Source organism: Mobula hypostoma, chromosome 22 (genome assembly GCF_963921235.1).
Source record: "Mobula hypostoma chromosome 22, sMobHyp1.1, whole genome shotgun sequence".
Classification (NCBI taxonomy): domain Eukaryota; kingdom Metazoa; phylum Chordata; class Chondrichthyes; order Myliobatiformes; family Myliobatidae; genus Mobula; species Mobula hypostoma.
This window is the reverse complement of record NC_086118.1, coordinates 30,659,730-30,685,798: the sequence shown is the minus strand read 5'-3', so window position 1 is coordinate 30,685,798 and position 26,069 is coordinate 30,659,730. Positions and strand designations below refer to the sequence as shown.

Here is a 26,069-nt window from a genome sequence, read left to right as displayed (position 1 = left end):
GCCACTTCTCAGCCCACTTCTGCATCTTATCAATGTCTCTCTGCAATCTTTGACAATCCTCAATTTGTTTTCCAATTGCCAAATACATTCAAGGTAAAAACAATAGGGTAGAAATTACAAACGTATTTGGCTCCCGAGAAATAGTATGCTAAAGTGATCATGTGTCTCACCAACAATCATTTTGGTTGTGAACTTACCACAACAAAGTTCAGGCTTTGGATCTTAATGAGCAGTTCTTTGTCATTTTCTGTGCAGGTTGTGATGTGGTGGAACATGAAAAGGAATCTATCAGGTGAATTCAGGACTGGGTTCCAGTCTGAAAGAAGGGATGTCAAGGAAGGTGGATGGTAGTTCGAGGTTGGTTTCCCGTTGGGAGTCACGACCTTCGTTACCAGTTAAGCCAGAGGACAAATGAGAGCTGGGGCCAAGGTTGAAAGGTTGATCAGGATGTCAAAGTGAAAAGCAACCCATCAGTACCATGGAGGTGTGAATCTGAGTAAGAGGAGGTAACCTGACTGATATTACCTGTCTTGGATCTCTACACCTTACCTTTTTTTTAAAAAAATGGATCGATAACAAAAAGAATGTTTACACTGATGGTACAAAAATCATTATTTTACTCACCTTTTTAAAAAAGCATGTTTTTACTCCTTTTGCTGATTTGGGATCCTTAGGTTACAAATTGCGAGAAAGATGATGGAGTAACACACACGAATCCTGATGAAGGGTCTTGGTCCGAAACATTGACGATTTATTCCCTTCCGTAGATCTGCATGATCTCTTTTTGTGCATGCTACTTTGGATTTCCAGCATCTGCAGAATGTCTTGTCTTTAGAAAGATGAGGGGAATACTATAGATTTCGGGTTCTGTAACTTTCCCGCTTTAATAATGGTTTCAGAGTTTTTAAATAGCAGAATACATATAGTTTAGGTCAAGTTATTTTTCTGTTTTCTTGGCTCCGATCTGGTCTGCATCATCTCATTTAGAGGCCGGTTTGATTCAGTCCAAAAGTATCTCCTTGAAATGAAAACCATTCCCAGTGAGTTAAGTGGGAAATATCCAGTTGGAACTGATAACTCACGACAGAACTTGTTATTTGAACTGGGTTCTGTAATCTCACACAGACCTCAGTGTGAACTTCTCCCATCTTCCAGATGGTGAACTGTCTGGCAAAGGACCTTGTGGATTTATGTTACACACTATGTATTAAAAGAGGGGATAAATTTGTGGTGAATTTCCATATCCTTTACAGTTCTCCTCCTAACAAGGGAAATTATTAAGCCACTATTTCCTGACAAAAGGCTGATTTATTCTATAACACATCTCTTAAATCAGACTTTACTGCATATCCAGCTATTTAGACAGTTATTTATCTAAAAAAAACCTGATTTTAATCCAGAAAGTATCATAATGAAGAGATATCACAGATAGAAATGACAAAAGCAAAATACTGTAAATGCTTGCAATCTGATAAGAAAACAGAAAACGAGGAAATACTCAGCAGATCAGGCAGCATTGGTGCAGAGATAGAAACCAAGTTATTTGTCTGAGTTGTGCTTTAGATTTCTTGTAGCCCTCTAGTCCCAGCAGAGGGCGATCTCATTGGTTTTCCACACCATTGAGTCTGGTAGTGAGATTGAGATGGTGACTAGGCCTCAGGTGAACCTTTCCTTGCTCGGAGGCAGTGCTCTATCTTGAATTAAAGCTGTTAGATAAAATTATAGTTATTGAATTTCTCTGTCTTGCAGAGATTTCTAACAGGTGATAAGCTTTAAGTAAGTGATTTATCACCTAAAATATATTTTAGATAAAGTTAACTGAAAGACATAAGTAAAAATGATTTGACATCTCCTTTGTTTCCTCTTTTTCTGCCTAGAATCCACACTAAAATCCATGGCATTTGAGATCATATGAGGGAGCTGAACTGGTAAAGGATCTCAGCAGTGATTGTGGAGCACAAGGTTCAGATCCTGGTAAAACTGAGCTCCACGACAGGTCTCCTTGTAAGACCAGATGTTGCACTATTTATCAGCCAGTGAGTCTCATGCGTCTATGGTTGACAGCACAGGTGCGGTATGTAGAAGAGTTACTGGTTTGTTTTAATAGCTGACTGTTAATGGGACCGGTGAGTAGGTTTGCCAACTTTCTCACTCCCAAATAAGGGACAAAAGTAGCAGTCAAATACGGGACACTTCCGTTTACCCCGAGAAAGACTACCATGACCATGAAGCCTTGCGCGGGCACATGTGTGTACATGCCGATTTTTTTCTCTACAAATCGGTTTTGGCTTAATCTTCCTGATTCTGTTAAGTAAAACTACACTGTACATACATTATTTCTACTTTATATAGGCTGTGTTATTCTCAGAATTATATGCGACAGGAAAGCAGTTGAGGCCAGTTAATTGGCTATACTTAAGAGGGAGTTAGATATGGCCCTTGTGGCTAAAGGGATCAGGGGGTATGGGGGGAAGGCTGGTACAGGGTTCTGAGTTGGATGATCAGCCATGATCATACTGAATGGCGGTGCAGGCTTGAAGGGCCGAATGGCCTACTCCTGCACCTATTTTCTGTGTTTCTATGTTTCTATGTGTATTTATCATATCATTCCTGCTTTTACTATATGTTAGTGTTATTTTAGGCTTTATGTGTTATTTGGTATGATTTGGTAGGTTATTTTTTGGGTCTGGGAACGCTCAAAATGTTTTCCCATATAAATTAATGGTAATTCTTCTTCGCTTTATGCCATTTCGGCTTACGAACGGTTTCACAGGAACGCTCTACCTTAGCCGGGGAAATATGGGACAAGGGCGGTCCCGTATGGGACAAACCAATTTAGCCCAATATACGGGATGTCCCGGCTAATACGAGACAGTTGGCAACCCTACCTGTGAGCACTGCTTGCTCCACCCAGCAATATTTGTGCCAAAGATTTGGGTCAATGATCGTTTGTCAAGGAGGGCAGGGTTCATAATGTTGCTTTGATCTGTTTTACCTACAGATTCCGGCAACTTGCTGAATATTCCTGGCATTTTTTGTTTCATTCTAGACAAAATATCTTTTTTTGAAAGCAGGATTTGAGAGACCTTTCCTGGGTTAGGGTAACATAATTTGCAAGTATGCATATTGGGAAATATCTTGTGGCTTGCCTCTTATTTTTCTGTCACACTCAGAAGGCGTACAAAGGCAACAGAAGCCCATCCTTTGACCCTGCATGTACACAGTCAGTCCGCCTTGTTAGTAGGAACTGATTTTGGGTTGCAGTGTACCGGGGTGTATGCACAGTTGCACTTATCTTTTCCCAGTGTCCTCCTGGCCTCAGTCCCAGTGCTGTTGCAGCACTGCCTAAGCCATAAAGCAAAAACTAGGCCTCAGGTGGTTTCCACTATAGAGCATCTGACAGAATGCACTGCAAGAAGGCAATTATTGCCAATTCTCAATGTCATTTAAATAATTAAAGCAGAAGTATTAACTAAAACAAAAAAAATAATTCATTTAAAACCACATTTGCCTCATGAATTAAAACACCTGCATTCACTTAGTTTTTTAAGGTAAAGTTCTGTAAGCCAATTTCAGTGAATGGATTACGCTAGATCCTTCAGCCCTGGTGATATGAAGCTGATGGATATGTTCATTCCCCTTAGCGCAGGCCATGAGGGGATCTCACCTTGGACTTTGTCGTTAGCCAGGGATACGGGAGAGGCCAGATGTGAATCTAGGCTCCACTAGCTCGTTCCCTTTAGTGGGGAAATCTGGAAAATAATGACATCTGCGTAGCAGCCAGTCACTGCTTCTTTCTAAAACAGACGTCTAAAAATCACTGTGATCCGGCCCACAGGGATGTTACCACTCAGGTATATATCTATTAGCTGCTAAGGGAAATGCTACCTTAATATTGGTGAATCTGTACTCCCTTAAAATTCTGGGTCATGTGATTATACCATGTCTATAGCTCACGTGAAGACGGATGGCACAAGTAAAGGCTTCATTTCCTGAAATCTCCATGCTCAGGCAATTAAATGAGTGAGAATTATAATCATCTCTGGACCCTTTTTCATAAGGACTCACCAATACTGTAAGTTACCGAAAAAAAGTGACCAGGGCACCAAATTCAAAATGCAGTAAGGAAAACTTAGGCATAATTTTCCAGTCTTGCATTACTATTAAAACTTAGTTTTTCACTGAACATTAATGGTTAGGCTCTTTCTCCTAATGGGATCTATCTGTCTAAATTCTTAATATGTGCTGAGGTTAGGGAAACCAGACAGAAAATAATTCCTTTTATGTCAAGATTGGGTCACTGCAGAGTAAGTATATTGGCAGTGTACATTTGAAGATCTGCCTTATTTTCAGACTTCTTTATGATGTAATTGGAAGTTTAATATATGCACTTACTGTCATTCAAAATTTAAACATCTTACTCTGATTTTCTGTTACATTCCTAAATAATTCAAAATAATCATTTGCAATATATATGTGTATAAGAAATTTCAGAAACAGAAAATAACAAAGGCATGACCTATCTAGGCTCTTAATTGAACCTTCTAGAAGGAAGGCCATGGTTCTACTTTTCACCACAAAAGCAATTAACCTTCGATTGAACTTCCTCTGCATTTACTTAGCATCAATTAGAATTAATAATCTTAAAGGGCACATTTTGTACAATAGCAGCGGAATAAATCATTGGGGGTGCATGGGATAATGATAATGTCCGCACAGAAAAGACCATTCTTTGAGTTAACAACTTCAGTTTGTCATAGCACTGTGCTCAATTTACTGTTCTAGTATCCAAAGGCCTAAGCTGTTGACACGGAGTAATCAGGTTAAACCCTGCTGTGCCAGCAGAGGAATTTAAAATATGTTATCAAGTATATAAATAATATGTGCCAGCAATCATGGCCATAAAACTATCATAGTGCTACAACACTCCACCTGCTTTGCTAATGACAATGATCCTTACTCAGTCAGATCTTTATGTGTATTTAGACTGTAGCATTATGGTTGACACCCAGTTACTCTCCAAATTGGCTTATGATCCACTGAAGTCTGGAGGAATTTATAGGCAGAACAGTAACTGCTTCTGAAAGTTTCATTAATTTTTAGCTGATAGGCCAGAAGAGGTAGAAAATGAGTGCTCTGTTCGCAATTGCAATGTAATGAATCTGGCTACCCTCTAAGCCCAGATATCGTTAAGAATGAGGGATGGGATATTTTTCTTAGCAGAAAAGACCCAGTACGTACAGCGTTCAGATGTATTTTGTAAAACAATTTAATGCCTTAAGGTTTCTTGGGAGCCTTAGCATAGTCTTGGACAGGGATAGAAGCAGATGGTATGGGGAAATATTTAATTAGGGCTAGGTGTATTATGACGTTGTCAAACAGGAAGATGGGAGTTTAAACTAGGAACAGATGCACTCAGGGAAAAGTACAACAACAATATGGAAATTGTCCATCTAGTACTTGTGTGGGGCTCGAGACAGGTTTGTCCCAATGAAGCAGGAAAAGGATGATAGGATGAAGGAACTATGATTGGCGAGAGATTGGCGGAGCATTTAGTCAAGAGGAAGAAGGAAGCACACTTTAGATTTAGGAAACGAGGATCAGGCAGGGCTTGAGAGAGCTATAAAGTAGCCAGGAAGGAGCTGACAAGGGAACTTAGGAGAGCTAGAAAGGGACATGAGTAGGACCAAGGAAAACTTGAAAATGTTCTACACAAACGCGAACAGGAGGATGACTAAAGTCTTCTAAAGGTCTTCTGTGTAGAACTTTCAGAGCATTCTGTATCCAATTGTTTGGTATATTGGCACTCAAAGGCCAACATAAGTCATAGGCACCCAGCTGACATTTTGAAAGACTCTACCCTTGGCTCAGATTGGATTATCCTCCTTTCAGTGGTACATCCTCTGGAACATGGTATCATTATAGCATTATATCAGAGTGAGGAATAAGTCCTAGCTTCCATAACAGGATAACTGTTCCCATCAATTTTCTACTGTTTACTTTGTCCATGACTGTCAAGATGCATAGTAGTTTATAAGGAAATTTATACATTATATTTGAACATACATTAATGACATTAAACAGGAACAGCATTATGACAAATGACGATTGAAGTAATTAATTGGAGATACAATCCACTCATTTTGCCACACATATTTTTGAAATTAATTTGTCATAGCAACCTAAGTATATCAAAATTACAAAACTGCATGAAAAAATAATGAAATTTACAATACTCCATATTTACATATGTGTCAATGATTAAATATTTTAACACAATATTGAACAGCAGATCTTATCAAATACAAGATATTTTTGTGTGTGTTTGTTTCCTTTTGTTACATTTACTCATTATTTCATGTGCCAATTACTGTAATAATAAAACTGCCCATTTCAGCATTTGGAATAGAAACCCTATTTGTAGTTACTTGTAATGATCACTAGATGGCGATATTACCTAACTTCATCACAAACGTTTTGAAACATGATTGTAAGCGCCACGAGCAACTTACATTTAAATATTTAATTATTTATTAATGCAAATTACATCGCTTTGTGTGAATCTATGTCTATACATTATAATAAATATAGGGAATTAATTCTATTTAATTTTGATATATCCAAAGTTCTCATTTTGTTCTTGTCTTATTAAGTCCTGGGCCCAGGTTGACTACATTCATGGATAGCAAAATAAACTAAAGAAATATCTTCACATAAAAATTCAAAGCAAAAGGGAATTATATCAATCTGACAAAAAAAAAACAGTTAAAGCTCATCCATGAAATTGTGGAGCAGTAAGCTTAATGCCATTATGTGCAATCGCATCTTCATGAGAAGATTGAATCTGAAACAGAATCAGGTTTATTATCATTGGCATGTGTTGTGAAGTTTGTGAACTTAGCAGCAGGGGTACAGTGCAATACATGGTAATACAGAAAGAAAAATAAATAACTAAGTAAATCAATTACAGTAAGTAAGTATATATATATGATTAAAATAGTGCAAATAATCAAAATGTTGATGGAGTAACCAAAATAAACAAAAATCAGAGAATGTAACAAAAATTAGTAAATGTGGATTTCGAAAATGAAGGTCATGTTGAAGGATTAACAGAAAGAGCAGGCAAGGATAATGTTGTTCATGCAATATACATGGAGTCTGACTTTCATTAGACACAACACAAGAGATTCGTACTCAGTGTTTGTGGATGTACGAAGTCTGCGATCGGGTTAGTCGGAATGAATGAAGAATGCTACAATCATGTGATAGATGGAAGGTAATCCAGAAAGCTTCTCACACCACTGAAAGAAGGAAATCGTGTAGATTTATACTAACAATGTCACCGAATACTCTCGGAAATTTCTACAGGTGTACTCTGGGGAGTGTTCTAACACCGTCTGGTATGGAGGGGCCACTGCACAGGATCGGAAAAGGCTGCCAGAAATTTGTGAACTCAGCCGGCTCCATCATTGGTGCTAGCCTCCCCAGCATCGAGGACACCTTCAAAAGCGGATACCTCAAGGAGGTGGCATCCATCGTTAAGGCCCTCTTCGCATTGCTTGGGATTTGGGTACGAGTCAGAAGATATACAGTCAACAATTCAGGAACAGCTTCTTCCCCTGCACCAAGAGATTTCTGAATGGACAATGAACACAAGACCATCATCCCATTATTTGATTTGCTCCCTTTTTGTACTACTTACTCAACTTACCTTTAAATACATTTCTTATAGTAATTTGTAGTTTTTAAAAAATACTTTGCATTGCAATATACTGCTGCTGCAAAACAACAAATTTCACGACATGTGCCAGTGATATTAACCTGATTCTGACTCTGAGTGCTGTTGCTTGCGGTTTTACGAGAAAATTAATTAGACTCAAGAAACAGAAGTATGCAAATAAGATTTCCGGATTATACAAAACTGAGCTAAAACTAATAATATGGATGGCTTTATCAAAATACAGGATGACATTATATACAAGTGGGAAATGAAATTCAATGCTGCAGTGGGAGATTATTTATCATAGTAGAGAAACTTATCTCACTAAAAGGAAGAAAGTAAAGGCAGTAGAGGAGCAGAGACATTTAGTGATTCAGATATTTAAACTACTGAAATTAACAGCAGCACACAAGATCATAAAGCTGGTTGTGGACTACGGGAGGAATGGAGCCAGGCTAACCCCTACTGACTTCAATAGATCTGGGGCTGAGAGGGTGAACAGCCTTGGCATACACATCACTGAGGATCTCACGTGGCCTGTACATACAGGCTGTGTGGTGAAAAAGCACAACATCGCCTCTTTCATCTCAGATGGTTGAAGAAGTTTGGTCTGGGCCCCCAAATCCTAAGAACTTTCTACGGGGGCACAGTTGAGAGCATCCTGACTGGCTGCATCACTGCCTGGTATGGGAACTGTACTTCGCTCAATCGCAGGACCAACAGGCTCTGGGGCAGCTTCTTCCACCAGGCCAATCAGACATTCACGCGGATACAATTGTATTTCTATGTTATTGACTCTCCTATTGTACATACTATTTATTATAAATGACTATAAATTGCACATTGCACATGTAGATGGAGACGTAAAGATTTTTACTCCTAATGTATATGAAGGATGTAAGAAATAAAATCAATTCAATTCAATAAAGAATGCAAAATACTATTGTGTATTTCTGATGAGATAGAACACAAAAGAAGTGAAATAACATAGTAACACGCAAAAAATGCTGCGTTCACCAGCAATTTTTGTGTGTTGCTTGAATTTCCAGCATCTGCAGATTTCCTCGTGTTTGCGGAAATAACATAGTGCTCGTATATCACAATATTGTTGTGGTTTGGAGGGTTGTGTATCTCAATGACCCAGAGAGCTATGTTGACTGGAGTCAGGGCTTTGGGCTTTGGCTCTTGGTAGGGTCACCCATGCCAAGCAGGCCAAAGGGTAGAGGCCAGACTAAGAGTGGTCCACTGGTCCTCTAGGTTTGGGGGTTCAGCTCAGATCTAGTGACCCTGACTGGTCAAAGAAAACTCTTACCGAAACAGCAATGAAGAATCCTTCTGTATCTGTGTGCAACAGTATTCCCGAGTCTCCACCGGGGACTTGCGTGGCTGACCTTGAACCACACCTGGGGTAACAATAGAGGAGATGGACAAGGACAGGCAGAGAAGGAGGACGTTCATTGGTGCCCTGAATGCCAGCAGACGTAATTGCAGCACCCGGTCCAACTGATTGTACAGTCTGTGGCAGGATGCAACAAGCAGAGAAGATTGAGCAAACTGGAGCTCTTCTTATTGTGAAAGAATTCAAGAGAATTCTAGCAGAGATTGTTAGTATTACAAAAGAGCTCATGTGGAAATCTGAGGGAGGCTATTGTCTTCAGTTGCTCTTTATAATGCGATAAACCAGCATTTGTGTGCCAGTTACTGCCTTGGAGATCTGGTTGCTTTATATTGCCGTGCATTAATTGGATGGAGCCCAGGATGACCTTTTACAGCTCCCTCTTGTGGGCAAGTCAACAGCAAAAGGTGTTCGAGTGCCTGAATAGCGCATTGTTGTGTGGTAGATTCTAGGCAGAGGGCCTGCCTGACCATTTTTTTACAGCTAAGTTATTAGCATTTTAACTGCTTCAAATTTGGAAAGTCAGCAAGCATTTGTTTAAAGTTGAAAAGAAAAACAGCTTCAATAATGCAAAATACTTGGGGTCATCCGGCAAATTTTTTTTTGTCATTGTTCTGGTTGCTTAACCCAGCAATTAATCAGGAAAAAAGTTATTATTGGATTGCACAGAGCCAAAAGCACACATGAATAAACTCTGATAAACAGCCAAGAATCGCACTCCCAGCTGGGAGCACTGAAAAAATGTGAGTTTTAGATTTTGGGAGGACTAATGAAGCTATGATATACATAGTGACTGATAGGAAGGGCAGCAGCATAGAAAGTAAATAAGGCAGTGACAAAGGCACATAAGATACTCACTTTCATTAGCCAGGGAATAGTGTATAAAAGCAGGGAAGTTATCATACAATATACATATACCACACGTGGATTACTCTGAGCAGTTCTCGTTCCCTCGCTTTGGGAAGGTGCAGAGGAAACTCATCAGGGTGTCGTCTAAAAAGGAACTCTTCAGCAATTAGGAGTTACTGATTAGGCTGAGACTATATTCCTTGGAATGGGGTAGTCTGAGGAGTGACCTGATTGGGAGGAGATGGTGTGAAATGTTTCCTGTTAGTGATGATATGTGTAACCAGAGGGCATTGGGTAGGGGGTTAGCATGAAGAAGTTGCTTCTCAGCTCCTAGTTAAATCTTTCCCCTATGTCCTCCAGCTTTGTTTCCCTTCCCCTGGGGGAAAAAGACTGAATGCATTCATCCTATTTATGTCCCTCATGATCTTGTGTACCTCTGTAACGTCACCCTTTCGGTTTCTTTCTTTCCAAGGAATAAAGTCTTAGCCTGCCCAACCTCTTCCTGTAACTCGGGCCCTCAACTCCAGCATCAATCCTGTAAATCTCCTCTGTGCTCTTTCCAACTTAATGATGTTGGGGACAGAGGACATTGCCTCAGAATAGAGGGTCGTCCTTTTAGAACAGAGATGAGCAGAAATTTATTTAACCGTAGAGTGCTGAATCTAAGGAATTCTTTGCCACAGGCAGCTATGTCTTTATGTATATTTAAGGCAGAGGTTCATAGATTCTTGACTGGTCATGGCATGAAGGGATATGGGGAGAAGGCAGGGGACTGGAACTGAGAGGAAAATTGGATCAGCCATGATGAAATGGTAGAGTCGACTCAATGGGTCTAATCCTGCTCTTATATCTTATGGTCTTATGTCTTTTCTGTAACAGGCTAACCAAAACTGTACATCGGACTCCAAGTGTGGCCTTACCTACAACTTCACCACTAGCAGAGCAAGCTGATTCTCATAGCTTGAAACATATGTTAATGAAAATCTCAGAAGGTTTTGTGAATTGCAATGGCATTTCAAATGTAGTCTTAAGTGTAACTCCAAACGAATTCAAAAAAGCTTTGAACTCATTTGAAGTTACAACATACACAGTTGATCTGAAAGGCAGGCAATGTGTATTTACTTAATAGAGGTGTATATAAATCATGTTGACTTGGACTGCTAACTTGATTGATGATTCCTCAAAGGTATTTGCATCCGCATGAATGTAGTAACATACTGTAGTTATATCCCAAATGAAGTACCAAGCTTTCAAACAGGAATATTCTTACAAAAGAGAAAGCTTTACTCAGCTAGAAAAGCATAAACTTACAATAACCTTATCATAACATTTACTTGGATCTTTAATAATGTATGGAAAATGTTTCAGAACATTAGCCAAGGCACAAAAGCATTCTTAATGCCTGCTCTAAACTGACTAACCATATCTTAATTTCTTGGCCCTATATCAAAGTTTATCAAGGAGAATTACTCCAGATTTATTCTATCTCCACAATTTAAAGTGTTCCAAATTTATAAGATCATAAGATCACAAGATATAGGAGCAGAATTAGGCCACTCGGTCCATTGAGTCTGCTTCACCACTTCATCATGGTTGATATATTTTCTCTCTCACTCCCATTCTCCTGCCTTCACCCCGTAACCTTTTGTGCCCTTGCTAATCAAGAATTCATCAACCTCCTCCTTAAATACGCCCATGATTGGGCATTCATGGCTGCTTGTGGCACCAAATTCCACAGATTCACCATCAAGAAATTCCTTCTCATCTCTGTTTTAAATGAATGTCTCTATATTCTGATATTGTGTCCTCTGGTCCTAGACTCCCTCACCAAAGGAATCATTCTTTCCACACCCTCTCTATCTAGGCCTTTGAACAATTGATAGGTTTCAATGAGATCCCCTCCCCCAGCCCTGTCATGCTTCGAAATTCCAGTGAGTACAGGCCCAGAGGCATCAAATGCTTCTTATACGATAACCCTTTCATTCATTGCATTACTGTAGTATCAATCATTTTCTTTCAAGGCCAAAGATTTCCATTTGCTCACATACCTACTCTTTTCCATTTATCCAAGATAGGGAACAATATTAAAAAATGTGGAGAAAACAATTTTCTTCTGTATAGTAACATAAAAAGGTGATAGCATACTGGTCAATTTTCTTTTGCACTGAGTTCAATTATACTCAAACATTTCCTTTTGAGGCATTATAAGACCATTAAGATATAGGTGCTGTATTAGGCCATTTCATTGTTGCCGATCCAATTTTCCTCTCAGCCTAATCTGCCTTCTCCCTGTATCCCTTTATGCCCTGACCAATCAAGAATCTATCAACACTTGCCTTAAATATATGTAAACACTTGGCTTCCACAGCTGCCCATGGCAAAGAATTCCACAGATTCACAACTCCCTGGCTGAAGAAATTCCTCCTCATCTTCATGCTATAAGGACACCCCTCTATTCTGAGGCTGTATCCTCTGGCTTGAGACTCTCTCTCCATAGGAAACATCCTCCCCACATCCACTTCATCAAGGCCTTTCACTGAGGCTTCAATGAGGTCACACATCATTCTTCTGAATTCTAGTGAACACAGGCCCAGAGCCATCAGATGCTCTTCATATGACAAGTCATTCAATCCTAGAAGCATTTTCGTGAGCCTTCTTTGAACGCTCTCCAGTTTCAGCACATCCTTTCGAAGATAAGAGGCGAATGCTAACATTGCATTCACAACAGACTCAACCTTTAGGGAATCCTACACAAGGACTCCCAAGACCCTTTGTATCTCAGTTTTTTTGTATTTTCCCTCCATTTAGAAAATAGTCAACTCCCTCATTTCTTCTACTGAAGTGCATGACCATTCACTTCCCAACAGTGTATTTCATTTGCCATTTACTTGCCCACTCTTCTAATCTAAGTCTTTCTGTAGCCTCTCTCTTCCTCAAAACTACCTGCCCCACCACTTATCTTCATATCGTCTGCAAACTTTGCAACAAAGCCATCAATTCCATCATCTAAATCATTGACATATAACATAAAAAGAATCGGTCCCAATGCAGACCCCTGTGGAACACCAGTAGTCACCAGCAGCTAAGCAGAAAAGTCTCCCTTCATTCCCGTACTTTGCCTCCTGCCAATCAGCCACTACTTTATCCATGCTAGAATCATTCCTATAATAGCTTGGGCTCGTAGTTTGTTAAGCAACCTCAAGTGCGGCACCTTGTCAAAGGTCTTCTGAAAATCAGTACACAACATCAACCTATTCTCCTTTGTCTATCCTGCTTGGTACTTCTTCAAAGAATTCCAACAGATTTGTCAAGCAAGATTTTCCCTTGAGGAAAACATGCTGACTAATGGCCTATTTTATCATGTGCTCCAAATACCCTGAGAAATCATCCTTTATAATTGACTTCAACACCTTCCCAACCACTGAGGTCAGACTAACTGGTCTATACTTTCCTTTCTTCTGCCTCTCTCCCTTCTCAAAGATTAGAGTGACATTTTCAAATTTCGAGTTTTCCAGAACCATTCCAGAATCTAGTGATTCTTGAAAGATCATTACTAATGCCTCCACAATATCTTCAGCCACCTCTTTCAGAACCCTGGGGTGTATACCATCTGGTCCTGTTGACTTATCTACCTTAAGACCTTTCAGCTTCCCAAGAACCTTCTTCCTAGTTATGGTAACCTCACACACTTCATGACCCTTGACACCTGGAACTTCCACCACATTGCCAGTGTCTTCCACAGTGAAGATTGACACAAAATACTTATTCAGTTCATCAACTATTTTGTTGTCACACATTACTACATCTCCAGCAATGTTTTCCAGTGGTCTGATATCTACTCTTGCCTCTCTTTTACACTTTATGTATCTGAAGAAACTTTTGGTATCCTCTTTAATATTATTGGTGAGCTTACTTTCGTATTCCATCTTTATCTTCTTAGTGACTTTTTTCATTGCCTTCTGTTGATTTTTAAAAACTTTCCAATCCTCTAATTTCCCACTAATTTTTGCTCTATTATACAGTATGCCCTCTCTTTGGCTTTTATGTTGGCTTTGACTTCTCTTGTTAGCCATGGTTCTGTCATCTTTTCTTTAGATTACCTCTTCCTTTGCCTTCTGAATTGCTTCCAAAAATTCCAGCCATTGCTGCTCTGCTGTCACCCCTGCCAGTGTTCTTTTCTAATCAATCCTGGCCAACTCCTCTCGCTTGCCTCTGTAATTCCCTTTACTCCACTGTAAAACTGATATATCAGCCTTTAACTTCTTCTCAAATTTCAGGACAAATTCAATTATATTATGATCACTTTCCCCTTAGGGTTCTTTTACCTTCAGTTTTCTAATCAATTCTGGTTCATTGCACAATACCCAATCCAGAAAAGCGGATCTCCTAGTGGGTTCAACCATGAGCTGCTCTTAAAAAAATCTTGTAGGCACTCCAGAAATTCTCCTTCCTTGAATCCTGGAATCCAGCACCAATCTAATTTTCCCAATCTACCTGTATATTGAAATCCCCCATGATTATTGTAACATTAGTCTTTTGGCATGCATTTTCTATCTCCCGTTGCAATTTGTAGGCCACATCCTTACTACTGTTTGGGGTTCTGTATACAACTTCCTTCAGGATCTTTTTATGCTTGCAGTTCCTGAGCTCTGTCCACAATGATTCAACACCTTCTGACCTTATGTCACCTCTTTCTAATCAGTACATTCTTGAATATATTGCACATTAAACACAAGTACCTGAGCTTGGAAGCCTGCTCAAACCCCTTAAGAAGCTATTTTGAGAGGATGTTAAAAGTACCAGAAAACTGAAGAAAGCATCTTGGAAATTATTAGCCAGGATGACTGTCAGTAGTTCAAAGACAGAGTAAATAAAAACAAGGTGGTTATCTATGGTTTTGTTGGTGACCTTATTTGCAAACTTCAATATTTGAGTTTTAAAGATCTTCAGAACCCTAATGAAATGAACATTATTTATATAGCCTAATCTTCACAGCTCTTCACTTAAGGACTTTTCTTCTGTAACCACTTTTGTTTTATCCCATTCCAAATGTCTTAACTATACTGGTGGGAAATTGAATAATTAACTTATACAGGCAAAAAGTTTGTCCTCAGTCACTTCTACTAACAGTATGAAACATAGAACAGAAATCTACAGCACATTACAGGCCCTTCGGTCCACAATGTTGTGCTGACCATGTAACCTACTCTAGAAACTGCCTAGAATTTCCCTACTGCTTGGCCCTCTATTTTTCTAAGCTTCATGTACCTATTTAAGAGTCTCTTAAAAGACCCTATTGAACAGCAGTATGGTATTGACTGCAGGTTGTACTCTCCTTCCAAATTATCTCTACTGTCTTTAATGGAAACAGAATACAATGCATATCCTTGAATATATTGCACATTAAACACAAATACCTAATTTTGCAAGTCTGCCCAAAGCTCTTAAGAAGTTATTCTGAAAGTTTGTTAAAAATACTAGAAAACTGAAGAAAGAATCTTGGAAAACCTTGAAATGGAACATCTTGATGGAGATAAGCACTTCACTTCCTTTGACCCCAATTCATTAGAAAATGCATTGGGATCTCAACCTGGTGTGTTCCTATTGGACCATGATTTGTGTATCTGGTCAGCTCATTATTGCCAGGTAAAAAAATTTGTTGGTGCCACTGCGCAGTGTCAACCTGACTTCCTCTGATTTATGGTCTCTTTAACGTAATATAGTTCAATGCTTAATTTATCCTATTGCTGATCTCAGATCATTAAACATGTTAAATATGAAATCTGCTGTCATAGATTCTGCTCTGCCTTACCTTTGTCTGGTATTTTTTTGTACTTTGGTTTGAGGAAGAATCGAAGAATACTTGTACATGAGTTTTTACGATAACAGGGATAAATGGATTTTAAAATATTTTTTATAGAGTCGAGCACAATGTAATAGCAGTACCTATACAATGCTGTTCAGTAAAAATACCCCACACCTGAATCAAAACAAATCCTTTCTTCTTCAGGCTTATTCAACAATTCCTACATTCAGCATTTTTGAATTTGAATATCTATTTTCCAGGATTTATAGTGAGTAGCCTACGCTGTGATTCAGATTCAGATTTACTGGTATTTATCACAAGCACTCCAAAGCATACAGTAGAATGTGTCAGCTGAGTTAACACCCAAGGATGTGCTAGGCAGTTTGCAAATGTTGCCAGACATTCCACCTCCAACATAGCATGGCCACAATGTCCAGCAGAACAACGCAAGCAGTAACAACAACAACAAAGACAGTAAAGCAGTCCCTTTCACATCTTGGCCCCAGAATCACAGACATGTTCGGCACAGCATCGTGGGCCGAAGGGCCTGTATTGTGTTGTATGTTTTCTATGTTTCTGTTGGGCCTCCAACCTCCAGTCCTTGGCTCAGACTTGCAGACTTGACCTTCGGGCCTCTACCTCTGGACTTGTTGATGTCGGTCTTCGATTGTCGAGCTTTCTGTCTCTGGACTGGCCAAGCTTTGGACTTTGACCTTTGGCTTTACACTCCAAACTTCACCGACCTCTGGGTATCGACCTTGTGACTCAGTGATCACTGGTTTCGCCTTGGGGCCTCGACCCCAGGAATGGTCGATCATTTTTTTTGACCTTTGGGCCTTGACTTCTGGACTCGCACGGACCTCTGATGCTGGTGACCCGGGGAGTTCACTGACCCTCATGACTGTACGGACCTCTGATCTAGTGATTGTTGATCTTGTCAGTGCATGCTGACCTGACCTCTGCGATCACTGACCTTCCATTGTTGGTCTGCTCGGAGAGGTCTGGCGTGGACTCTGAGCACCGGCTCCTACCCCTTCTGTTCACTTTCCCTCATCCCTGTTCCTAAACCCTAATCTGACCTCTAATACCCTGCTCTGTCCTCAAAACCATCCGTTCAAACCTATAAACGAACAACTAACAACTAAACCCGAACCTGACCCCCAACTTCCGGCTCTGTCCCCAAAACCATCCCTACAAACAAGATATTTATTTTCTTTGAGGCGGATTTCATCTAGAAAAGGAGCAATATTTCAGTTTGGCTGTGTTGTGATTTATAAAGTAATTGCTCTTTTGCTCTTCAGCAAAGCTAACACTTGGTTAGATGTAATATTTCACAGCCCTGCGTCTTTCAAGGGAGTAATGTAATTTTAAACTCCAATATTTATTCACCATGTGTTTAATTTAACTAAATGCTTCCATAAAATAAACTTTTAACATCTGGTAATTTGATTAAGAACATTAGAAGTGTTAAGTAGCGTTATTACCATTTCCTAAATTAGCTGAATTTAAACTTCACAATCAACGAGCTTCCCCTTTGAGGAAGACAATTGAAATTGCAGTTCTTAAAATGAGTTTGGGGAATAATTCAGATAATTTGTTTGAAAGTCATCCATTGACTTAGTGGAGGCAAAATGGGTTATTACAGTTAGTACAGGATTATAGCTGAGTTTGGAACTTGAAAAGATTATTTGTACATTTTATTCAATGGTATAATTTTAAGATTATAGATATCTTCTTAGCACTATCACAACAGACTATTTCAATATGATACAAAGATTTGCTTTTCTTGTGCCATATGTACAACAAGCACACACCGAGGAGTGGTCTTGCAGCATCTAAAATATATTAGCAATAAGTATTTACCCATCTTTAAACTCTTATATTTACTTTACATTTATAAATGTGCTCAGTGGAGTTTCTGGTGAAAACATGATACAGACAGTGTTAACGGAACCTCATTTAAACTACTAATTGCAATCATTTCCATCAAAAACTGCTCCACCTAAGTATTGCTCGAATAAGTAACATAACTGAATCATTGTGCCAAGTAACTTGTTCCAAAAGAAATTTGGCCAGGACATTAGAAATTAATAGTGACTGGGGTAAAGAGACATTCTAAACTTCATAAGTATTGGAATTTCTAAATACTTGCTTACTGATCAAATCACTTCCCTGACTATAGTCAGACAGCATAAAGTTGTATCAATTGAATATTTAAGCAAAAATTGCATTTTTACATTGAATCTAAAATGAAACCCTTGATCCCATGACATTCAGAAACATTGTACAAGTAACAAATATAACAAATATTTGAATAGAAATGATCCCCAGAATTACAATTGACCCTTCACTGAAATAACTCCTCAATAAAGTCTAATATTGTTGATTCTCGATCCAGATTTCTGTTTTGAATTATTGGTGACAGAAGGATTGGTCTGAAACATTATTTAAGTCAAAAATGTTAATCATTTAATCATTAAATAATCATTATTTAAGTCAAAAATGTTCACTTCTCACCTGCATGCAACAAAAGCAAACACATAATAAAGAAGTTGCCAAATTATTCACAGCTTGGATACTGGCTGTTTATATTCAGTTTGCCCTTTTCACAACAAAGCAATCCATGTACTGGCATTATTGTAGATTTTCTTTCGTCTTTTCAGTGTTGTCTTGATGATGAAGAAACACTCTCCATGATGCATTCTTTGTGTTTCGTAGGAGCCTTATTGAACATCTGCACCATTGGGATAGCTGAACTTCATTTTGTTCAGTCTTCGTATTTAAACAACTTGAAACCTCACAAGCATCCTTTACAGAGTGCCACTTGCTCCTTGCGAAAGTCCCTGCAGGGGCAGAGCCGCCTAAATTTTGGATGGTGACCTGCACAGCTGAAAAGCAGGACCTGCTTCTGAAGGTAACAGTCCTGTGCTATTTCCTCAAAGGCAGGATAAAGATGGTTAGCTTCAGATTCAATGCTGTCACAGACGAACTGAAATCTATTGAATTCAAAGTATGAGTTTTTATGTTGGTTATGACAATCATTTAAAAATGATTTTAGAATAAAATAAATTTACTTGATATAAAAATGAGAAACCATTATCACATTTAAGAAAGGCCATATTATACACAGCTTAAGAACTAACAAAGCTAAATGAAAACTGTCTAATTGTCCCATTGACAGGACATCTCCATGGAATCCCGATATCAACCTACCAGGGATATTCTCATTGTTTTATCTATCCCTTCCTCCACATTCTCTGTAACTTACAACTGTTTTTATATCCTCTTTCTCAGTTTTGATGAAGGATCTTTAACTTGAAAAATTAACTCTGTTTTTCTTCTCACGGATGCTGACTGACACGCCGAGAATTCCCAGCAACCAATGTTTATTTTTTCTTTGAGCTAGGAAGTTACATTTGTCTCAATAGCTCTCTTTTTGAACAACATAGGCACAAGGGGTTGAATGATCTTCTCCTGGGGCATAAATTTCTATGAATCTAGGCTAAAAAGATAGGCTATAGCTCTCACTTATAAAAAACAACTTTAGCTGCCTATCTGTGGCATGGTACTCTGTATAGAGTGGTCCTGAAGATAACATCTATTGCCTTGCACAATGACTAATTGTATATAAAATGGTAATTTACATAGTGGGATCTGCTAAATGGCACATAATTGACATTAGTAATTTTACTGTATTTCATTTTACAGATTGATAAGTAAAGGTATCCAAAAGCATGCACTGATTTCCAGATTTGTTTCTTATGTCCTCACACTAGCCATACCCGCAGTGCTGGTCTGATGAATCAAACATACGCTAATTACACCACCATTCTCTCATCTTCCTTTGCCTTGGCTCTGCTTCCAATGTAATGCATGTTGTGTGAAGTCTGGTCTAATATATTTAATTCATCAGGCACAGAAACTAATATATTGCCTCAGAATGATCAGAAAATAGCTCATCTTTATCTGAAAAATTATTTTTTCCTCAGTGCCTGGAGCAAGCTTTTTATTATTTGAAACAGCAAGCCTACTTCATATTTCTCAAATTCATTTGTTTGTGTTCTGAAATATAGGCAGCATTTTTGTGTATATATTTTTGGATTAGTAGAGCAATTGTATCTTCTCCAGCTTGGCACACTATTGCTGGCACACACTTCAAACGGCAAGAACAAGTTCTGTCCGAGTGGCCTTTTTTTTTTGCTGTCAACCACCTCTTTGCAGCAGAAATAATTGAAAATTTGTCACGACCAGGAGCCCGTATTCTGTCTGCAGGGCTGATACTTCCCGATGTCTGCTACTGAAGTTCCCAATCCCACTCTGACCTGTTGGCTTGTGGCTTCCTGCATTGTTACAGCAAGGCTCATCACCAGCCTGAGAAATAACCTCTCATCCCTCCATCTGGGCTCATTCTAGCCTTTACAGACAACGCAAACACGAGGAAATCTGCAGATGCTGGAATTTCAAGCAACACACATCAACGTTGCTGGTGAATGCAGCAGGCTAGGCAGCATCTCTAGGAAGAGGTACAGTCGACGTTTCGGGCCGAGACCCTTCGCCAGGACTAACTGAAAGAAGAGCTGGTAAGAGATTTAAAAGTGGGAGGGGGAGGGGAAGATCCAAAATGATAGGAGAAGACAGGAGTGGGAGGGACAGAGCCAAGAGCTGGACAGTTGATTGGCAAAAGGGATATGAGAGGATCATGGGACAGGAGGCCCAGGGAGAAGGAAAAGGGGGAGGGGGGAAAACCCAGAGGATGGGCAAGGGGTATAGTCAGAGGGACAGAGGGAGAAAAAGGAGAGAGAGAAAAAGAATGTATGTGTATAAATAACGGATGGGGTACGATGGGGAGGTGGGGCATTAGCGGAAGTCTGAGAAGTCAATGTTCATGCCATCAGGTTGGTGGCTACCCAGACGGAATATAAGGTGCTGTTCCTCCAACCTGAGTGTGGCTTCATCTTTACAGTAGAGGAGGCCGTGGAAGACATATCAGAATGGGAATGGGACGTGGAATTAAAATGTGTGGCCACTGGGAGATCCTGCTTTCTCTGGCGGACACAGTGTAGGTGTTCAGCGAAACGATCTTCCAGTCTGCGTCAGGTCTCGCCAATGTATAGAAGGCCACCAATGTATATAAGGTCACATCGGGTGCACCAGACACAGTATATCACCCCCTCCTGTCTTCTCCTATCATTTCAGATCTCCCCCTCCCCCCCCACTTTCAAATTTCTTACTAGCTCTTCATTCAGTTAGTCCTGACGAAGGGTCTCAGCCTGAAACGTCGACTGTACCTCTTCCTAGAGATGTTGCCTGGCCTGCTGCGTTCACCAGCAACTTTTATGTGTGTTGCTTTACAGACAATGTTGGATTCTGCAACTTTAGGAAATTTAATTTCTGTCTGTAGCAGTTGCACATCTATGACAGTCCAAAATGTTGATCATGCCTACCTGCTCAGCATTTTGCAACTCCCACATTCTTTTATCTAGAGCAACACACACACAATGCTGGAGGAACTAAGCAGTTCAGGCAGCATCTGTGGAAATGAATAATAGATGACGTTTTGGGTCAACATCCTTCTTCAGAGCTGAGAAGGAAGGGGTAAGATGCCAGAATTAAAAGGTGGGCAAAAGAGGCTAGCTACAAGGTGATAGTTGAAGCCAGCTGGGTGGGAAAGGGCTGGAGACAAAGGAATCTGATAGGAGAAGAGAGTGAACCACAGGAGAAAGAGAAGGAGGAGGGGACCCAGAGATAAGTAATAGTAATTTTGTGTATGTGCATTTTATATTCTTACATTCTTTTGGCTGTGTAGTGAAGTTCCTTCTTTACTCTCTAGAAACACATGACCGCATGGCTAAGCACAGTTCCAAAGCCATTTTCAAATTCACCAATGACACCATCGTTTTTGGAAGAATCACAGCTGGCAATGTCAGCTTACCAGGGCAAGGTAGGGTGCCTTATTGAGTAGTGCTCCAATAGCAACCTCTTATCCAACATCAACAGAACTAAAGAGCTGATTATTAACCTTGTGGGGGGGGGGGGGAAGAGGTCAAACATGTGCCGGACTACATTGGGGGAATTGGTGGGGATTATGCTTGAAACTCCTGGGTGCTAACATATTCGATAACTTGCCCTGAGCCCAGCACATAGATGCAATCACAAGGCAGTGACTTTATTTCCTTACAAACACAAGAAAATTCGCAGATGCTTAGAGTCGAAAGCAACACACATAAAATCAGCCCTGATGAAGGACCTCAACCTGAAACATCGACTGTTTACTCTTTTCCATAGATGCTGTCTGGCCTGCTGGGTTCCTCCAGCATTTTGCATATGTTACTTTACTTCCTTCGGAGGTTTGGGAGGTTTGACTTGTAACCGAAAATTCTAACAAGCTTCTACGGGTACACTTTTGAAAGTATCCTGACCGGTTGCATCTTGCTCTAGTATGGCAATTGGAATGCACGGGAACATAAGAAGTTGCAGGCATTAGTTGACAATACATCATGGGCTCATCCCTCCTTAATAGGGGGCACTGACTCAGGAAGCCTGCTTCTATCATTAAAGATCACCACCATCCAGGCCGTGACATCTTTACACAGCTAACATTGGGCAGGAGGTACAGAAGCCTAAGGTCCCATATCACCAGGATCTAGAACAGCAATGTCCCTTCAATTATTTGGTTCTTGAAATAACCAGCAAATCTCAAATCACTACAGTTTCACAACACTATGACCACTTTGAGCACTTCGCACAAAAAACGGACTTTGCCTGTTTTTAAACGCAAACAACAGGAATTCTGCAGATGCTGGAAATTCAAGCAACATACATCAAAGTTGCTGGTGAACGCAGCAGGCCAAGCAGCATCTATAGGAAGAGGCGCAGTCGACGTTTCAGGCCGAGACCCTTCGTCAGGACTAACTGAAGGAAGTGTGAGTAAGGGATTTGAAAGCTGGAGGGGGAGGGGGAGATGCAAAATGATAGGAGAAGACAGGAGGGGGAGGGATAGAGCCGAGAGCTGGACAGGTGATAGGCAAAAGGGGATACGAGAGGATCATGGGACAGGAGGCCTAGGGAGAAAGACGGGGGGCGGGGTGACCCAGAGGATGGGCAAGAGGTATATTCAGAGGTCTTGTTAAAATGCTACATAACTTATGCTTATGGTTTTCTTGTGAATGCTGCTCTACGTCTGTGGTACTGCTGTAAATATTGTTTTCATTGTACCTGTGCGCACAGGTTCTTGTGCCTATGACAATAAACTCAACTTTGACTTTCATGTTCTCACCCTCGATCTGCTGCCATCCTCTCATTGATTAGATTTATCCTCATAATCACTCTGGTTTGATCCTCTCGGAGATATCCATCACGCTACAGCCCCTGCATGTTAACAAGCCATTCTGATCTCCTTCCCAGTTCCGATGAATTGTTTTCATCCTGTTTCTCTTCCCACAGAAGTGATTTGACCTGCTGAGTAGTTCCAGCATCTTCTGTTCTTATTTAGACTTTCAGAATCTACAGATTTTGTGCATTACTTTATATTCTTATTCTTATGGCTCCAGGGGCATGACAAGTATCGCACCAAAAAAAAAACACCTTGATTGAGATGAAACGAATCACCCCAAAACTTTGGCCTTTCTGGTTTTTGATCATGGTAAATAAGTACAATGAGAGTTATATTGAGCCACAACTTAATAGCAACACGCCACAAAATGCTGGAGGAACTCAACAGGTCAGGTAGCATCTATGGAAATGAATAAACAGTTGATGTTTCAGGCTGAGACCCTTCTTCAGGAACAGAAATAAGACAGGAAGATGCCAAAATAAAAAGGTGGGTGGAGGGGAAGGAAGATAGCTAGAAGGTGATAGGTGAAGCCGGGTGGGTAGAAAAAGTAAAGGGCTGGAGAAGGAATCTAATAGGAGAGAAGAATGGACCATAGGAGAAAGCAAAGCAGGAAGGGACCAAGGGGGAGGTGAAAGGCAGAAGAGAACAGGAAAGAGGTCAAAGTGGGGAATAGAAGAAGAGGGGAAGGGGAGAGAATTTTTTTACCAGAAGAAGGAATCGTTATTCATGCCATTAGGTTGGAGGCTATCCAGATGGAATATAAGTTGTTGCTCCTTCACCCTGAGGGTGGCTACATCTTGGCACAAGAGGAGGCCATGGGCTGACACGTTGGAATGGAAATGGGAATCAGAATTGAAACGTTTGGCCTACGAGAAGTTCCGCTTTTGGCAAATGGAGTGCAGGTGCTCAACGAAGCAGTCCCCCAATTTACAACAGGCTTCACCAATGTAGAGGAGGCCATATCAGGAGCAGTGGATGCAATAGATAACGCCGGCAGATTCGCAGGTGAAGTGTTGCCTCACCTGGAAGGACTGTTTGGGGCCTTGAGTTAAAGTGAGGGGGGAGGTGAATGGGCAGGTGTAGCACTTCGACTGCTTGCAGGGACAAGCATCAGGAGGGAGATTTATGGGGAGTGATGAATGGACGAGGGAATTATGAAGGGAGTGATCCCTGCCGAAAGTGGTGGGGGTGAGGGGGAAGAAGGTAAAGACATGTTTGGTGGTAGAATCCCTTTGGAAACGGCGGAAGTTGCGGAGAATAATGTATTGGATGCTGTGCTCATGGGGTGGTAGGTAAGGACAAGAAGAACTCTGTCACTGTTAAGGTGATGGGAAGATGGGGAAATGGAGGAGATGCGGGTGAGGGCGGTATCTAGAGTGGAAGAAGGAAAACCCTTTTCTTTGGGAGTTCTTTGGATAGGAGGTAGAAGCGAGCAGTGCAAGGTAAGAGAACTATGAGGTTGGTGGCAGTGAATGGGAATTGAGTTCTGTTGAGTTCCTCCAGAATTTTGTATGTGTTGCTTTGGATTTCCAGCATCTGCAGAATTTCTCATGTTTATGATTTGCCACATATATTTTCTGTTAAAATAATAATCCAAATATAATTATCAAAAGGTTTGTCTGGACAGTTTTCAGGCACCTAAACAGAGTTACCTAAAATCTCCAACTCATGAATAAAAAAAATGAAGTAGGTTCTTACCGTTCGAAGATGATTTTATTGTTAACAAACTGGAAGAATGTTGGTTCACAGATGAGTCCGTGCTCTTGACAAGCTTCAGTGCAAGATTGTGCTGTCGCTGATACTTGTAATTGCATTGAGCTTATAGGAGGCCAAGTGAGCAGTTTGTTGGTGTTTGGGGACCAGAATATCCCAGTGACATTTTGAGGAAAGATGAATAGGCTTGTATTATTAGGAGAGGATGTAAAAAGCCTTGAATAATTCTGAGGGAATGATGGAAATACTGTCTCACAGAGATTCTGTAACACAAAACAAGAAACAAAAGATGGTTAGTATTCATCTTGCAACTAAATTGGCCATTAAAATCTAATTGGATAATTCTGATTTAAGGAGGAATAATCAGGGAGCTAGCAACCTTGATCTACAGACACATGACTTCAACAGATTTGGTTATTTAGAAGTATGAATGAAAACCAAATTCATAAAAAAACAGAAATTGCATCAGCTAATGCTCTGGAGCAGAATTCATCTTAAATTAAGTTTGGTACTTTTATGCAATGAAATGTCATGACAGTAATCTGGACAAGTAAAGCTGTTCTATAAATTGAACCTGCTCTATAAATGAGAAATCAATCCTAAACATGATTAACTTTTCGTACATAAATTTTACAACTTCTTGATTAAATAAGGGGGAAAAGAGCTTTCCGCAAAGTAAATAAAGAATAAAATCACTCCTACATGACCTGCAAATCCTTGTTCACAAATGTATCGAGAGGTGATAGTGACTCAATGACACCACTTGTCAAATAAGGGATATTTATAAACGTTATTTAAACAAAATGCTATAAAAATCATACAGTCACATAACTACTTTGGTGTCTTCATAATAATTTTTTTGTCATTTTAAGTTCTGATTTATAAAGCCCAGGCACAAAATATGATGCTTAATAGGTAACACACACCAAATGTTGGAGGAACTCAACAGGCCAGGCAGTGTCTATGGAAAAGAGCACGGTCGATGTTTCAGGGCCGAGAGCCTTCATCAGTCTTTTCCCGAAACGTCGACTGTTTACTCATTTCCATAGACGCTGCCTGGCCTGGTCAGTTACTCCAGCATTTTGTGTGTGTTGCTTGGATTTCCAGCATCTGCAGATTTTCTCATGTTTGTGAATCTTAAGAGGTGCCGTGACTTCTGCCGCTCTACCCTTCAAATAGTTTATGGACTCATTCACTCTTTACACTTCTATCCCAAGCTGGCCATCAAGTTCTCAATGCTCCAACCTCATTA

The 26,069-nt window shown here is 40.1% G+C and overlaps 1 protein-coding gene and 1 long non-coding RNA gene across 5 annotated transcripts in view; one reads left to right on the top strand and one right to left on the bottom strand.

The window, feature by feature from the left end:
- The first annotated feature begins 3,976 nt into the window (after positions 1-3,976).
- Positions 3,977-26,069, top strand: part of LOC134336514 (uncharacterized) — a 33,799-nt gene continuing 11,706 nt past the window's right edge. The window contains exons 1-2 of the long non-coding RNA XR_010015812.1: positions 3,977-4,075; positions 18,490-18,685. This is a non-coding gene — a long non-coding RNA (uncharacterized LOC134336514). The remainder of the gene's footprint in view (positions 4,076-18,489; positions 18,686-26,069) is intronic.
- LOC134336513 (alpha-1,6-mannosylglycoprotein 6-beta-N-acetylglucosaminyltransferase B) overlaps positions 18,569-26,069 on the bottom strand; it is a 930,404-nt gene continuing 922,903 nt past the window's right edge. For 3 of the 4 annotated variants that reach the window (XM_063030783.1, XM_063030786.1, XM_063030785.1), the window contains 2 exons: positions 24,803-25,080; positions 18,569-18,767 (listed from right to left, as the gene is read on the bottom strand). In XM_063030783.1, coding sequence (XP_062886853.1) covers positions 18,569-18,767; positions 24,803-25,080 — 477 coding nt within the window. Of the gene's footprint in view, positions 18,768-21,215; positions 21,302-24,802; positions 25,081-26,069 lie in introns of all 4 variants that reach the window. The other variant, XM_063030784.1, reaches the window with a different exon arrangement.